The sequence below is a fragment of the Myotis brandtii genome, unplaced genomic scaffold, assembly GCF_000412655.1.
Source record: "Myotis brandtii unplaced genomic scaffold, ASM41265v1 scaffold82, whole genome shotgun sequence".
Classification (NCBI taxonomy): Eukaryota; Metazoa; Chordata; class Mammalia; order Chiroptera; family Vespertilionidae; genus Myotis; species Myotis brandtii.
The window spans coordinates 615,561-631,009 of NW_005371324.1; the positions used below are offsets into that span (position 1 = coordinate 615,561).

At 36.3% G+C, this 15,449-nt stretch overlaps 1 protein-coding gene across 3 annotated transcripts in view; it reads right to left on the bottom strand.

Moving 5' to 3' along the window:
* Nucleotides 1-15,449, bottom strand: part of ZFC3H1 (zinc finger, C3H1-type containing) — a 64,783-nt gene that overhangs the window by 34,247 nt on the left and 15,087 nt on the right. For all 3 annotated transcript variants that reach the window (XM_014531648.1, XM_005884121.2, XM_014531647.1), the window contains exons 3-10: nt 13,140-13,204; nt 9,374-9,572; nt 8,910-9,133; nt 6,091-6,214; nt 4,239-4,336; nt 2,704-2,913; nt 2,340-2,504; nt 1,270-1,407 (exon numbers count right to left, since the gene is read on the bottom strand). In XM_014531648.1, the coding sequence (XP_014387134.1) occupies nt 1,270-1,407; nt 2,340-2,504; nt 2,704-2,913; nt 4,239-4,336; nt 6,091-6,214; nt 8,910-9,133; nt 9,374-9,572; nt 13,140-13,204 (1,223 nt within the window). The remainder of the gene's footprint in view (nt 1-1,269; nt 1,408-2,339; nt 2,505-2,703; nt 2,914-4,238; nt 4,337-6,090; nt 6,215-8,909; nt 9,134-9,373; nt 9,573-13,139; nt 13,205-15,449) is intronic.

Genomic DNA, 15,449 nt, shown 5'->3' on the forward strand with positions numbered 1-15,449 from the left:
GGGAGCAGGGAGCAGGTAGTAGGACATCCCCTAGGGCTCCCAGTATGTGATAGGGGGCAAGCTGGGCTGAGGGAACCCCCTCCCCAGTGCACAAATTTTTGTGCACCGGGCCCCTAGTCTATATAATAAAAGCCTAAGTGACTGTTACGGCAGAACAACCAGAACGATCGGTCAATATGATGCACACTGACCACTAGGGGGCAGACGCTCAATACAGGAGCTGCCCCCTGGTGGTCAGTGCGCTCCCACAGGGATAGCACTGCTCAGCCAGAAACCTGGCTCATGGCTGGCAAGCAGAGCGGCGGAGGCGGTGCTAAGGAGCAGCGAGCAGGCAGGCGGTAAGGAGCGAGGGGTCCGGGAATGCAAGAGGGATGTCCAACTGCAGGCTTAGGGGAGCGGGCCTAAGCTGGCAGGCGGACATCCCCTGAGGGGTCTTGGACTACAAAGGGCACAAGCTGAGTTGAGGGCCCCCCCCCCAACAGTGCATGAATTTCAGGCACCGGGCCTCTAGTCTATAATAAAAGCGTAATATGCTAATTAGACCAGACAGCCGAATGACCTTCCGAACGAAGCTGGGGCTGCGAGGGCCGAGGCAAGCCACCGTGGCTGCGAGGGCTGAGGCCCTTGCACGCATTTCATGCATCGGGCCTCTAGTATTATATAAAGTCCTAACAAAATATATCCACAAATTAATATATTAAAAATCAATGCCTCGCCCTAACCGGTTTGGCTCAGTGGATAGAGCGTAGGCCGGCGGACTCAAGGGTCCCAGGTTCGATTCTGGTCAAGGGCATGTACCTTGGTTGCGGGCACAGCCCCAGTAGGGAGTGTTCAGGAGGCAGCTGACTGATGTCTCTCTCACATCGATGTTTCTAACTCTCTATCCCTCTCCCTTCCTCTCTGTAAAAAAAAAAAAATCAATAAAATATATTTAAAAGAAATAAAAATCAATGCCTCTATCAGCCGTGGGCAAACTACGGCCCGCGGACCGGATCCGGCCCGTTTGAAATGAATAAAACTAAAAAAAAAAAAGACCGTACCCTTTTATGTAATGATGTTTACTTTGAATTTATATTAGTTCACACAAACACTCCATCCATGCTTTTGTTCCGGCCCTCCGGTCCAGTTTAAGAACCCATTGTGGCCCTCGAGTCAAAAAGTTTGCCCACCCCTGACTAGGAGGTCTAATTTTCAGGGGAAGGGGGGGAAATAAACTTTAATGATTGTCAATAAATTATCTTTCTTTTTATCTTTCATTATTGCACTCACCTCAGCAGTTCGTCTTGCTTCTTTGATCATGGACTCCAATCCACCAAAAACACTATTTGTTGATTTGGAAGCCTCTCCATCAGATTCACTGTCATCTGAATCATTCAGTGTTACAACCACTGATTTATGCTTTGGAAGCTGCAAAGACAATATATTTGCTACCCTTGATGACAAAAGTATCTCTATCCTGTTCGTGGCTCTACCACAATTAGCTGCGTGGCCTTGAACAAGTCACTTAACCTCTTCAAATTTCAATCCATAAAAATAATGGGTTCCAAGTAGACAGTCTATGGTTCCTTCTAGTTACACTGCATAACTGACTTTGTCCCACTCTAGCAATACTGGTTACCTGCCAAAAACATACAATATTCTATATTCTTTAAGAACACTACTATGATCACCTTCTTCATTAAGTTTTATTTTCTCCACTTTCTATAAAGAACCATAATGCCATCTTTAAATTAACTCTTACAACCAAGATAAAAATTAATAATTCTAAATAATTATTTTAAAAACATTTTGGCTTTTGCATTTATAATGTAGAGGGTAAGTGACTAACGTTGGTTTACCTAACGGAGGCAAGATTGCATTTTAGCTTTGCCCCATTTATTTTACATAAAAGCCATTAGAAAACAAGGCAGAAAAAACTGTCATTTCCATCTCCTTAATAAACATCATAAATTCTTACATTACAGTACAGTCATTAATTGGAAAAATATGAACAAAGTATAAAGACAGGAAAAATAAAAATATACAATTTGCTAAAATTAACTGTAAAATAGACAGAAATCCTGAATGGACCAATGTATATAGAAAAAAAACTGAGGAAAGCATACCACTCTGATGAAAATAATGCTTCCCCCATAACATTATCATAAACTCCACCATTTTTCAAGTGAAGATGAACCCATTTCATTATTAATACATAAAAAAATAAATTTGTATTTACATTTGGTTTCATATGTGTATATAAATAAACAAGGAGGGAACAAGACAGTGAAACTGCATACAAATTTCTCACATGCTGTTTGAATAACAGTAGAATTAAATATTTTGTTTGTTTTTTTTACCGAGATCACAGTTCGTGGAAGACGAGGTCCTCTGTGAAACTTTGGGTTCTGTATCCTAGGCTGAGATACTGTATTAATACTGACTATTGACAGATTGCTTCTTGGCACAGGCTGTGAATTGTTCAGAGCTGGAGGTGAAGGTGGGTCACTATTACTGGATGTTTCCTAAATTGGAAAGAGACAGATATGAAACACTAAAAAAAAAAAAAAAAATTCTGTTGTCTTTAAAAATCTTGAGCAAATTAGTACCACACTTATCCCTACTTTATACAAACACAATGAATTCCAAATAACAAGAGAAGGGTAGGGCTTCCTAAAACTTAAGGTCATGAGCACCACCTAGCGGTTCAGGTATCTAAATTACCTCTGGCTTAAAAGCTCTTTTATTTGCTAGAGATTTAAGTAGTTCTTCTCGAAGCAGCATTTCTTCCTCCTCTTCCTCATCTGCAAAAGGTGGTTTTGGAGGCTGTTCTGGATCTTCAGGTGGAAGAGGTGGTAAAGGTGGTACAGGAGGTAGAGGTTCAAGAGAAACACACAATCCTTCCACATAAGGCTGGCTCAAAAGTGGCAAAGACTAGTTATTTTAAAAAAAAAAAAAAAGAAGAAGAAATAATAATTACCATGCAAATTATACCAATTCCAAATGTTTATCTGTGAAGCATCATTAAATTAGAAAAAGGTAAGCTTTAGGTTATTATTTAACTATAAGTGTAAGTATTTATAAATCTCAAAAACTATCCATGAATTCAATATTCAGCCATGAAAAGTTTAATTTTTGCAATAGAAATAAAATCAATATTTGAACTTTAAGATAATTATACAAACTCTTACATTCCTATTCTTATCTTTATTTAGCAATATAAAGAATAAAAATTTTATAAGGTCTATCCCTCTAGATAACTACCTGAAAGCAAGTAGAGATACTGAAAAACCATGATATTTAAATAAAAATAAAAAATTAGGAACCAGGAATTCTGGAAAATACATAGTACAGAGTATCTTAAGAAATAAGCTCCAAGCACTGGCCAGTTGCTCAATGGTTAGAGCATCTGCCTGCAGACCTAAGGGTCTCAGGTTCTATTCCAGGTCAAGGGCACAACCTGGGTTGCAGGTTCAATCCCCAGCCCCAGTCAGGGCACGTGCAGGAGGCAACCAATTGATGTGTCTCTCATCCCATCAATATCTGTCTGTCTCTCTCTTTCTCCCCCCCACCCCTGTCCTTTCCACTCTCTAAAAATCAATAATATCAATGGAAAAAATATCCTTGGGTGATGATTAACAAAAGAAAAAAAGAGAGAGAAAAAGAAAAAAGAAACAAGTGCCAGGAAGATTCCCCACTACCCGCTTAAATCCTTGTGAAATGGCCTGTTAGAGAGTATCTATAAAGAAAACTAATTTTCCCAATTTACTGAGTTTAAATATATTTTTGCTTCAAATACCTTCCAGTATTACTCTTGGCATTTAAAACAGTTCAAGGAAGAAAGAAAAATGTTTTCTCTCTCACTCTGCTCTATGTTTCCCTCACTTTATACTTCCTAGGAGGACACGAGATGTCTACCTAGGAACTCTGAAATGGCAAAATTCCCTCTAACCTACGGACAAAGATTCAGTTTGGTCTCTTGGATCTCTCAGTCTAGAAATAAACTTTGACTTTGTGATTTCTCCACATTCTTTTCATTTTTTCTTTTGAAAAAAATCTACCAAATGTATAGCCTGCCAATGAATAATCAACTGCTTAGTCCATAGATTTCATAGCTATTAATTTTGTAAACAATTCTGATTTTTTTAAAAGCTCTCTTCAAACCTAATCATTCATTAATTACATGCCAGTTTTCAAACAAATTAGAAATGACACAAAGCAACAAAATGTTTTTAGAACTAATATCAATTCTCACTTACAGTAACCTGAGGTGGTGGAGGCAAAGAAATAGATGGTGCTGAAGAAAAATATCCCACTGTACATTCAGCAAAGAATGGTTGTTGCACCGGTGAAGGAGCTGAAAAAATTTTTTTAAGAGTTTAATAACAGAAATACCTCTACATGAATAATTTAAATTTATGTACATTTGTAGAAATTCAAATGCATCTAGGTAGAGTACAAATTAGACTTTCTTAATCTCTAATAAAATCTTTAATTATCAAGAGACCACTTCCACCTATTTAAAATTTTCCTTACATCACCATAAAGTTAGCCTTTCACTTTGTTCTAATTTTCAGCTAATGATGATAACAGGGAATAGAGCAGGAAGGGCTAAAAACATATATCTTTTTTACAAATATACTTTTTAAGGAATAAAACAAAAAATTCCCCAAACTGCCAAAGTGCCCGAACTAAAGGAAAACAGTGATGTGGTGACTCCATTCTTCCCTTCATGTCGATCAAAGAAAGTGAAATTGACTAAGTTGTGTAGAAAGCAAATGGGACTAGAAATGAATTGCCTACTGCATTTAATCAATAAAGTACACATTAATAATTCTGAAATAATTACTGATGCTTCCCAGTTAAATTATTAGCATTTCTTCTTTCTTAGCAGATAAAAATAAGGAAATGGTTTCTTAAGACTCAATAAAATATTGCAGATTCAAACTACTCTTGCTACCCAGTAACCTTAGAGAAAAACTAATGTTTCTTTTTTGTCCCAGTTGTCTCACAAGTCAATATAGACATTACCCACATGACTTCTATGGGGTTGATTTGTGGCCCATTGGACTATACACTGGCCTTTAGAACATTTTACTTCTTAAAAATATCTATAATGAATTTAATTCTTTTTTACAAAATTTTTTAAACGTACAGATCATAACATTATTTTATGGGAATACAGAGTATTAATAATATTGTCAACACTTGGGAATTACTATGAATCATCTCTAAGAACCTAGAAATAAGAAAATGAAAGATTGACCAGAGAGAGTTAAATTATGAAATCAAAACATATCATGTAAGATTATCAAACATGAGCCTAAAAACAATAAACATTACCCAAATCAGACTTTGCCTTGTCTCTGGTCTAGACACACTAAAAGTAGGGTTCTAGCTTGAAATATACCGATCATAAGATCTTATTTAAGTAAGTATTCCAGCTCTAAATGCCAACTGTATTCAGTTGTCTGCTTCAGTTTTATGTGTTTTAATTAGTGAGAATAGCTATCTCACAGCCCATCACCCCTGAATATCAACTAAAGCAAGTCTCTAGCTCTCCAGGTTAGAGTCACATCTTAGAATATGTAATCTATTTGAGGTACAGCCCTGACCAGTTCTAACTAGTCTTTCCTGAGATGCCACTAGTATCACCGTCCATCTCCTAATTCCTACAAAGTATCATCATGGGAAGGAGGAAGAAGGAAGCCTAAAAGCAAGTTAGATCCTTTTGAATAAAATTCAAAATATCTTGGATATAAAGATACTTAAGATCAAAGGTTTGTTCACGTTTTTTGTGTTTTTTTTTCATAAAGCAGTATTCTCATCTGTTTTTAAAATCTTCACTTTTTGGACCAAAGAGTTAAGAGTTTGAACACTGTCTTTCTATTTAAATGCTATCCGGAAGAAACAATGGGAAATAAAGGTTAATATTACACATTTGAAATTTGCTCTCAAAGTATTTACAACACCAAATAACGCCTATGGTTGAACAATCCACTAACAAATCTCACGTTCATTACATTTCTTTCAAGGTTTGGGGCAGTTTCATGACCATTTTCTATTTAATAATTATGAATATGCAAATGTATTAAGAGTTTTAGCTCATACCTGGAGAACTGGTTTCACTATCTGTATCCATAGCAACTTCTTCATAGTTATCATATTGATAAATGCCTCCTCCACTATCAGTTGGTTGCTTATCTAAGGATCGTCTCAGGTCGGGATCTGAAGACTAATTACACAAGATATTTAGTTTCACAGCATTTTCTTAGTCTATTCTTAGACTAGAAATTATAAAACAATTAGTAGTTATTTTCTAGGAAACAGTATCAAAACTCATGGTGCTCCAGTTAGAGCTTCCTATCACATCTTATTTGGGAAATTCATTGTACATGACAGGTAGTTGATAACTGTCAGATAAAAAAAAATGGAAACTATCAGGGACTATCTACACAGATGAAATCCTCCATAGTTAGCTGAGCTACTCATTACCTATCCTATATAATAAAAGGCTAATATGCAAATCAACCTAACGGCAGAACAACCAGTTGCTATGACACACACTGACCACCAGGGGGCAGACAACGCAGGAGCTGGCCCCTGGTGGTCAGTGCGCTCCCACAGGGGGAGCGCTGCTCAGCCAGAAGCTGGGCTCACGGTTGGCGAGTGCAGCAGCAGTGGCAGGAGCCTCTCCCGCCTCCGCGGCAGCGCTAAGGATGTCCAACTGATGGCTTAGGCCAGAGGTGGGCAACCCCTGGCACGCATGCCAAACATGGCACGCCAGTAACTTTTGCTGGCACGCGAAACCCTCTCTTATAATCTTCCATTTACAATTGTGAATCTTTGTTCTCAGTGATGAATTTTGTAATAGGAGTAGCCTGACGGATGAAAGTGGTAGCTCGTGCATATCTCTGAAGGTCACAAAATATAAACCTGATGTAAAATCTCTGTCATCAGTGATGCAGCAGCAAAAGTCCCACTGATAATATCAAACGGAGTCATAAAGTTTTCTGTTGGACTATCAGTGTACATGTATACATTAAAAAATAAATGTATTTTTCATCATCATATACTGTGTTTTTGTCGCTCGAATGAATTTTATTATTTCTTCAAGGTTCTTCACATACATACACCTTAAGATTGGCACGCAGAAGAACTTTGAGTCAGAGATTTTGCTGGTTTTGGCACACACTCACAAAAAGGTTGCCCACCCCTGGCTTAGGCCCATCAGTCGGACATCCCCTGAGGGCTCCCAGACTACGAGAGGGCGCAGGCCAGGCTGAAGGACCCTTTCCCCTACCGTCCCTGCCGAGTGCACGAATTCTGTGCACCGGGCCTCTATTTCCTCTATAAAATAAGATGACACCAAAATCTTTAATACTTATGGTCTCTCCCAGTATAAAAAACTAGACTAGACAAGCCCTGACTGGTGTGGCTCAGTTGGTTAGAGTATCATCCAATGCACCAAAGGGTCACACGTTCAATTCCCAGTTAGGGCACATACCTGGGTTGGGGATTCGATCCCCAGTTGGGGTGAGGACAGGAGGCAACCAATTAATATCTCTCCTCTCTCTCTCTCTCTCTCTCTCTCTCTCTCTCTCTCCCTCTCCCTCTCCCTCTCCCTCTCCTCCTCTCTCTAGAATCAAAGAAAAATATGTCCTCTGGTGAGAATTAAAAGATAAATAAATAAATAATTCAAGTATTATATCATCAAAACTGTATTTAGATTCTTTCCAAAAAAACAGTTACATTTTAGCTATAAATAAATTATTAATAGCTGAAAACTAGAAACTCTTGGTCGATATAATTGCATATTTTCTTTTTTACTTCTTACAATGTTTCACTCACAGAGATGTTTTATAACAAACTAAAAACAGCAAAACCTATACAGATGGATATAGGAGTAATGTGCAAATACAATATTTTTCTCTAAATGAAGATTCTATCAAAGTGTTTATTAGAAGTTCAAATTTACAAATTCCTTGCTTAAGAAAATGAAACTCCTGAATCCCTAAAATTAAAGAGCTTACTCTTAATAGCATCTCTATTCCTCTTAGTACATTCACAAGTGTAGTCTCAAAGCTCAGAGTTCTAAAAATTATCACTGATAACACTAGATCAATATCAAATTTCCGATATACTTCCTGGCACCATCCATAAAAGAGAATTAGTCATTCAGTCATTACCAATGATTCATATATACTAAAGGCTCACAATTGCTTGATAACTAAACAGCCACTAAGGCACCCGGCTGGCGTGGCTCAGTGGTTGAGCATCAACCTATGAACCAGGAGATCACACGGTTCAATTCTCAGTCAAGGCACATGCCCAGGTGTGGGCTCAATCTCCAGTAGGGGGCGTGCAGAGAGCAACCAATCAATGATTCTCTCTCATCATTGATGTTTCTCTCTTTCTCTCCCTCTCCCTTCCTCTCTGAAATCAATAAAAATATATGTAAAAGTAAGTAAATAAAATAAATAGCCACTAAGGCTATTACTAGATGATGATTTAACTTTCTTTAAAATAGTCTATCAATTAAGCATCACACACTTATAACTCTACATTACTAAATAATGAAAAATTAACGAAATTCTGCCCTGTACTTAGGTAGCAGCCATTTTAGAATAAGTCCTCACTACAATTTAGTAATCCTACTTTCATCTAACTAGAAAATGATAAAAAAAAGCTAAATGTAGGATTTGCTAACCATGATTTTAGTCTTTCTTTTATTTCTTCTATTTTCAACATCTATAACTATGAAAGACTCATTTTCAATTATAACCTACCTTTCCTTCTCCCCCAAAAAAGTTATATAAGCTGTATCAAACACAAGAACTTTATGTTTTTCAGTTGACTGAATCTATGAAATAAAATGGTAAGGACTCTTAAATTTGAGTAGTGCTTTGATTTCATATTCTTACACTCACTTTACTTCTTGACCGCCTCTTTCCACCAACCAATTTCATGAATCGATTGTACTGCTCTTCCTGATTTGAGAGATCTCGAATTTTTCTGATTTCTTCCTCTCTTTTCCTTCTCTCTTCTTCTTCAGCTTGTTTCCGTAGTTCCTCTTCTTTCAGTCTTTCCTGTTCTTTTTGTTGTTGTAGTTTCTTCCATGCCTTTGTTTGCTGCTTCCTCAATGCTTGTTTAGCTTTAAATGAAAAATGTAGAAACATCAGTTATCTATCAGAGTTAGAATTTTCTAAAGGATAAAAGAAAACAAGAGCTTTAAAAATAATTTTCATTATCATTAAGTCCTCAGTTCTGTTTACATAGAATTGTCCTCTATTCAAGGCCATATAATTCTCCACACTCAAAACTTTCTGAGTTAAAATCTAGACACTATACTGATAGATAAAATCATTTAAAAGAATTTAACAAAAATGATCACCTGTAGTGCTAACTTTTTTGGCCGAATGTGTTTTTGTACTGGTTTTAACTTTTTGCTGTACGGCTTTCATCTTAGTCAATTTTTCTTTGCTTTCTTTCATCACCTGCTGTTCTTTTTGTTGCCATTTTTTACTGGCTGACTGAAGAGCCAAAAGACGAAGTTGTAGTTCAGATAGTTCCTCTTCATCTTCACCAAGTTTCTTAAAAAAAAAAAAAGTTGCAATTTTTAAATTCTTTGACCTTAAACATTTCACCAAGTCAAATCTTTTATGTCATCAAAATTTAATGATGGTTCTAAGGCAAATATTTAAATGACAAATATAAATAAAATAAGAAAACAAGATTACTTACCATAGCCCTAGACCCTAATTTAGTCCCTATAATATAAACAGAAGATCAATCTGTACATATGTTCATGTGTAGGGTTGGAGGGAAAGGATATAACTGATGAAGCAAGATAATACAAAAAAATAAAAAAGAAGGCCTGGCCTGTGTAGCTCAGTAGGTTGGGTGTTGTCATATGCATCAGGAGACAGCCAGTTCAATTCCTGGTCAAGGACACATGCCCGGGTTGCAGGCTCGATCCCCACTATTTTCCCACTATTGGGAAAGAGGGTATGCAGGAGGCAGTGGATCAATGTTGCACTCTTTAATCGATGTTTCTCTCTCTCTCCCTCCCCTTCTCTCTAATAATCAATAAACTACTCTTAAAATAAAAAAGGAAAGTTAAGGGTTAGAGATTAGCATTTAACTGGGCTTTCCAAACAAAAAGAATTAAAATCTAGAAGCCAGTGAACAAAAAAAAATTTTAAAAAATTCAATCCAGGATCCAGGAGAGATAAGGAATGAAGAATAAAGTGGTTATCATGTGAGTAATACAGAGAACTGGTACATTGAAAGTCAAGATTCAAAGTTGCAAACTTTAAAAATATGTGTATTTTATAACTCTAGTGTTGAAAAAAATGATGTAAAGACTTGCTTATATTCGAACATTACATGTTCTAAACCTATAAATATTTATCTGTATATTTAAAATATTTTAAACACCCAAGACTTTTCTTCAGAAAAGCTAAAACAAGAAGACAGATTCAGAGCAAATGTTTGAGAACTTTTTTTCTGATTGAAAAGACCTCTTTTGAGAGAATTTTATAAATTAAATTCTATACATTTTAGCTAAAATATAACTGAAAATGTCAGGCAATCTAAGCAGAGGTTCTTAATTGGAGTGCATGAATTTGCAGGGGAATAAGGTAAGACAGAGGTTTGGTTCTTTGGCCTCCCCACCCCTTAAAGTTAAATGCAAAATTGTATATGTTTTTCCTTTATGTGTATGTATGGAGAAAGAGGCAAAAAAATCAAAAGTCTAAGACTTAAAAAGGTCAAAGATCACTTATCTAATAACTATTAAAAAATATGTTCTTACTAGAGGCCCGGTGCACAAATTCATGCACGGGTGGGGGGTCCGGGCGGGATGAGGGGCCATGGGCAGTTGGCCAGCCATGCCCTGCCCCCTGGTCAAACTCCTGGTCAAGGGGACAATATGTATATTAGCCTTTTATTATATAGGATTTTGATTTTTAGATAGAGAAAAAGGGAGAGGGGGAGAGAGAAACATCGGTGAGAGAGACACATTGATCTGCTGCCTCCTGCATGTCCCCTACTGGGGACCAAGCCCACAACCTGGGTATGTGCCCTGACCAGAAATCGAACCAGGGACCTGCCTCCTGGTCTGTGAAATGATGCTCAGTCCACTGAGCCACACCATCCGGGCTCTAATGACTTTTTCTTATAGGTGAATTGCAATTACATTTTTCCTAAAACCCAATTATTTAATTCTTAAGCATAAAGAAACAGTAGTTCCTATATCAACAGGTTTCACCCTTACATGAACTATTATAAATCCCTAACTGAACTACCATTACGTCAGTTTATACAAACCAGGATATAGTTACCTTTCCCACTATTGGGAAATATATGTAAAAAATGAGTTTTAAAATTATCATGATTCTTTTTTACTCTATAGTCACTTAAACATACCAAATTCTACTGCTTGGTACTAAAGTTCTAGAGCCATGTTGTCCAATATAGTAGCAATGAGTCACATCTGGCTACTTAAATTTAAATAACCAAAACTGAATACAAAATTCAGTTCCTCAGCCACAATAATCATTTCAAGTGCTTAACAGCCACAAGTGGTTTAATACCTACCGTATTAAAGAGTACAGATATAGAACATTTCCATTATTATAGAAAATTCTATTAGATTTTGGACAGTGCTGATCTAGAGAGTTTAAAATAAAGCTATCATCAGTTCCATTGAGACTTAAAAGTCTTCGATTACTTTTTGCAACTATCCTTTTAGAATAAAAGAAAGAAACCACTGCCCTAACCGGTTTGGCTCAGTGGATAGAGCGTCAGCCTGCAGACTGAAAAGTCCCAGGTTCGATTCCGGTCAAGGGCATGTACCCTTGATTGTGGGCACATCCCCAGTAGGGGGTATGCAGGAGGCAACTGATCAATGTTTCTCTCTCATCGATGTTTCTAACTCTCTCTCCCTTCCTCTCTGTAAAAAATCAATAAAATATTTTTTTTTTAAAAGAAAGAAACCACTGATTCTACTGTGCAACTATATGCTATTTAAAGCAGCTATTTGATCAGCAAGAAGGGCACTGAACCTCATTCAACTCTTTGCTCTGATGTTTAAGTCCTATGTAACTATAGGCAAGTCATTTAACCTGTATAAATTTTACCTTATCTGTAAAATAGTCAACTTACTTTACAAAATTGCTGGGAAGATATTAAAAAACATATACACATATATATGCATGAATATGCATGTGTTCCATGTGCATGTGTGTGTATCTGTTATATTATCATCCTTAAATGCAGGACCACCTCTTTCCTAAAGCTCCTAGGCTCTTTGCATCATTACCATTTACTCATAAAAACTAGCTGAAATCTTAAATGCAGCTATTTCCAGATCTCTAATTGAACAACAACAAAAAAAGGCTTGGATTATTAACTGCCTATTAAATGTCAAACACAGTGTTTGATGCCTCTGTATTTTATCCTGTGGAACCTCACAACAAACCCAGAGAACAGATGACATTAAACTCATTTTGTAAAGAAGAAAAACAGAGGCAAGCAAAGGCTTACACAAGATCAGTCAGCTGCACAGCCAGCGTGCCTATGGTTGAGTGTTGACCAATGAACCAGAAGGTCACAGTTTGATTACCAGTCAGGGCACATGCCCAGGTTGAGGGCTCAATCCCCAGTGTGGGGCATTGCAGGAGACAACCGATCAATGATTCTCTTTATCATTGATGTTTCAATCTCTCTCCCTCTCCCTTCCTCTCTGAAATCAATAAAAATACGTATTTTTTTTTAAACCAATCAGCTAAGAGGAGCTAGAATTGGATACCAGGTCAAGGTTTGTCTAACTCCGAAGCTTTCCCACACAGGATAATGCCTCCCATAATTAAAAAATAAAATTATCTGAATGAAAATTAAGTTTCAAAAAACAAAGAGATCATCTAAGGAAATAAATAACACTTCAATTAAACACAATTTAATTGAACCTAGTGAAAAAATACTCTAAGATGTCTATCCAGATTTTCTTATCTTTAAGCTTATGTCTAAATAAAGATATCACAAAGATGAAAGTAAATTAGTAAAAAGCAAGACAATTTCCCTTTCGAAAGAACAGAGTAAACCAGTACAACTGTCAGTCTTATAGAGCTATCCAATTCCACAAAGTAGTATCTTACCTTTTCAGATAGAATATCTGAGGCACTAAGCCGTCTTGTTAAATTTTGTTCCTTATCTTCTAATCCTTTAAAATAAAACAGCATACTTTGAGGGAGCTATAATCAACTTAAAATAAATGCTATATAATGTTTGATATTAATTATTTTAAAGGGTCTCATTTTCTCAATCTCTCAAGCAAAAGAATGTTGTTAGAGAAAATGAAAATCTGACTAAACTCATATTGGCTTCATTTCTAAAAGTTAGAAAGCTGGTGGTTCAAAATATTAAATTATAAATTAAAAGCCCATTTTGATAAAAATATTTTTAAACGAAAAATTATTATAAATGAGAACTATAGAAGTAAACAACAAGCAAAGCTTCATCATTATAAAACAGATAATACACATTGATAAAATATAATTAATTCACACCTCTAAATGAAATGAACTCAACATTTAGAGATTGTATTGGATTTATACACCAAAGAAATGGTCCTCTATCTAGAAAAGCATCAGCACAAGTAGGTTAAGTACCAATAAATTAAATCCAACCAACATTTTTCCAGAATTCTAGCCTTGGGCCCAGATTACTGGAAAAGTTATTTACAAAATCTTGTTTATGTATTATCTAACCTATAACTGCTCAACAATAAAGTTACACACAATAAAGTTACAGTATATTTACAATAGCATTGAGATACACTTCTGAAGCTAAAAGAGAGTCTTTCCTCAAGATGACACAAATGAAGTCTAAAGTCCAAGTTCAGTTTCCCCCCACCTCATCTGTCAGTGTTCCAAACATCCTAACTTGATTGCCTAGAGACCTACTGGTAAAAGAACGGACAACTTATTCAATAAATGGAGAAATTACTAAACAAGTACCCTAGACAAAGTAAGTAGAAGGCAACCACCAAATAAGCTTTAAGACGTATTTTGAAAATGTGAGTTTGTTGCAACATGACTGATATATTAGAAAATAATTTGAGCATAACACAAATTTCATGTTTGCTTAAGTGTGATTTGTCTCCAAGAAACACTGAGAATGCAGAAAACTAACCCCCCGGTGATCCAAGCCATGTAGCAACAGAAAAACCCCACAAACTTTGAGCATCTACCAACTACTTCAGTTCAATGTGTATGTAATCAGCCACACTCATCCATATCTGGTGTAACAGCTTACTATCCAAATTCAGATAACCTTCCTTGCTCCACTTTATAATAATTCATAAGCTGCCCTAACCGGTTTGGCTCAGTGCATAGAGCGTCAGCCTGCGGACTGAAAAGTCCCAGGTTGGATTCCGGTCAAGGGCATGTACCTTGGTTGCGGGCACATCCCCAGTAGGGGGTGTTCAGGAGGCAGCTGATCGATGTTTCTCTCTCATCAATGTTTCTAACTCTCTATCCCTCTCCCTTCGTCTCTGTAAAAAAATCAATAAAATATATTTTTAAAAATAATAATAATTCATAAGCTGAAAATCTTCCACTTCCACACACACATTTTAGGTCTTTTTCAAAGTAAAATGACATTTATTGTAGTATTTGAAGCATTTTTTTTACCCCTTTTAACATGTACAGCTGCACTACAATTTTTATTAGGCCCCTATCTTTTTTCATGTGTCACTGACACAGTTTTTAAATGTTTCTCTAATTCCATTTTGTTCATAAACCCTGTGGTTTTTATTTTGCAAATTATGCAGAGTAGTGATTTATAGGAATGCATGTCATATTATAGCAAAATTGATCATACTTCAAAGAATACTAAAATGGAAAAAAATAAAGACATAAACAGACTTTCAGTAATAAGTGTAGAAAGCACTAAACTTTGCTCCTACATGAGAAGCCTATTAGAGGATATATCTTATCTATAACTGGTGGCGGCATCCTGCTTTAAAGTAGCATAGAGGCAAGTATCCATTACACTAGCAGATATCTTATGAGCACGTTACCTTAAAAACAAGCACAAACCATAAATTTCACACTATAAATTTAACTTTACACAAAGAGTATAAAAGCAGGTTATTTTTTAAAACCAAGCATATAGTCACCAATGTCATGTGTCCACCAATAAAATGTGTCTCTACAATAAAATTATTTCAATTCTCAATACTTCCAAAATGAATGCAGTATTTTAAAAATTATTACATGGTATCCTAAACTGGGCTAGAGACAGTCATCATGATATAGGTGATAATTAAAACCATAATTGAAAACACCCCAGAAAAAATGGAACACTAAGGACATCAACAGTTAAGTTACCAAGAAATTTTTTAAAGAAAAATCAGAAAATTAAAAGAAATTCCAGAGAGGCCTGGCAGCCCACGGCCGGGCCAA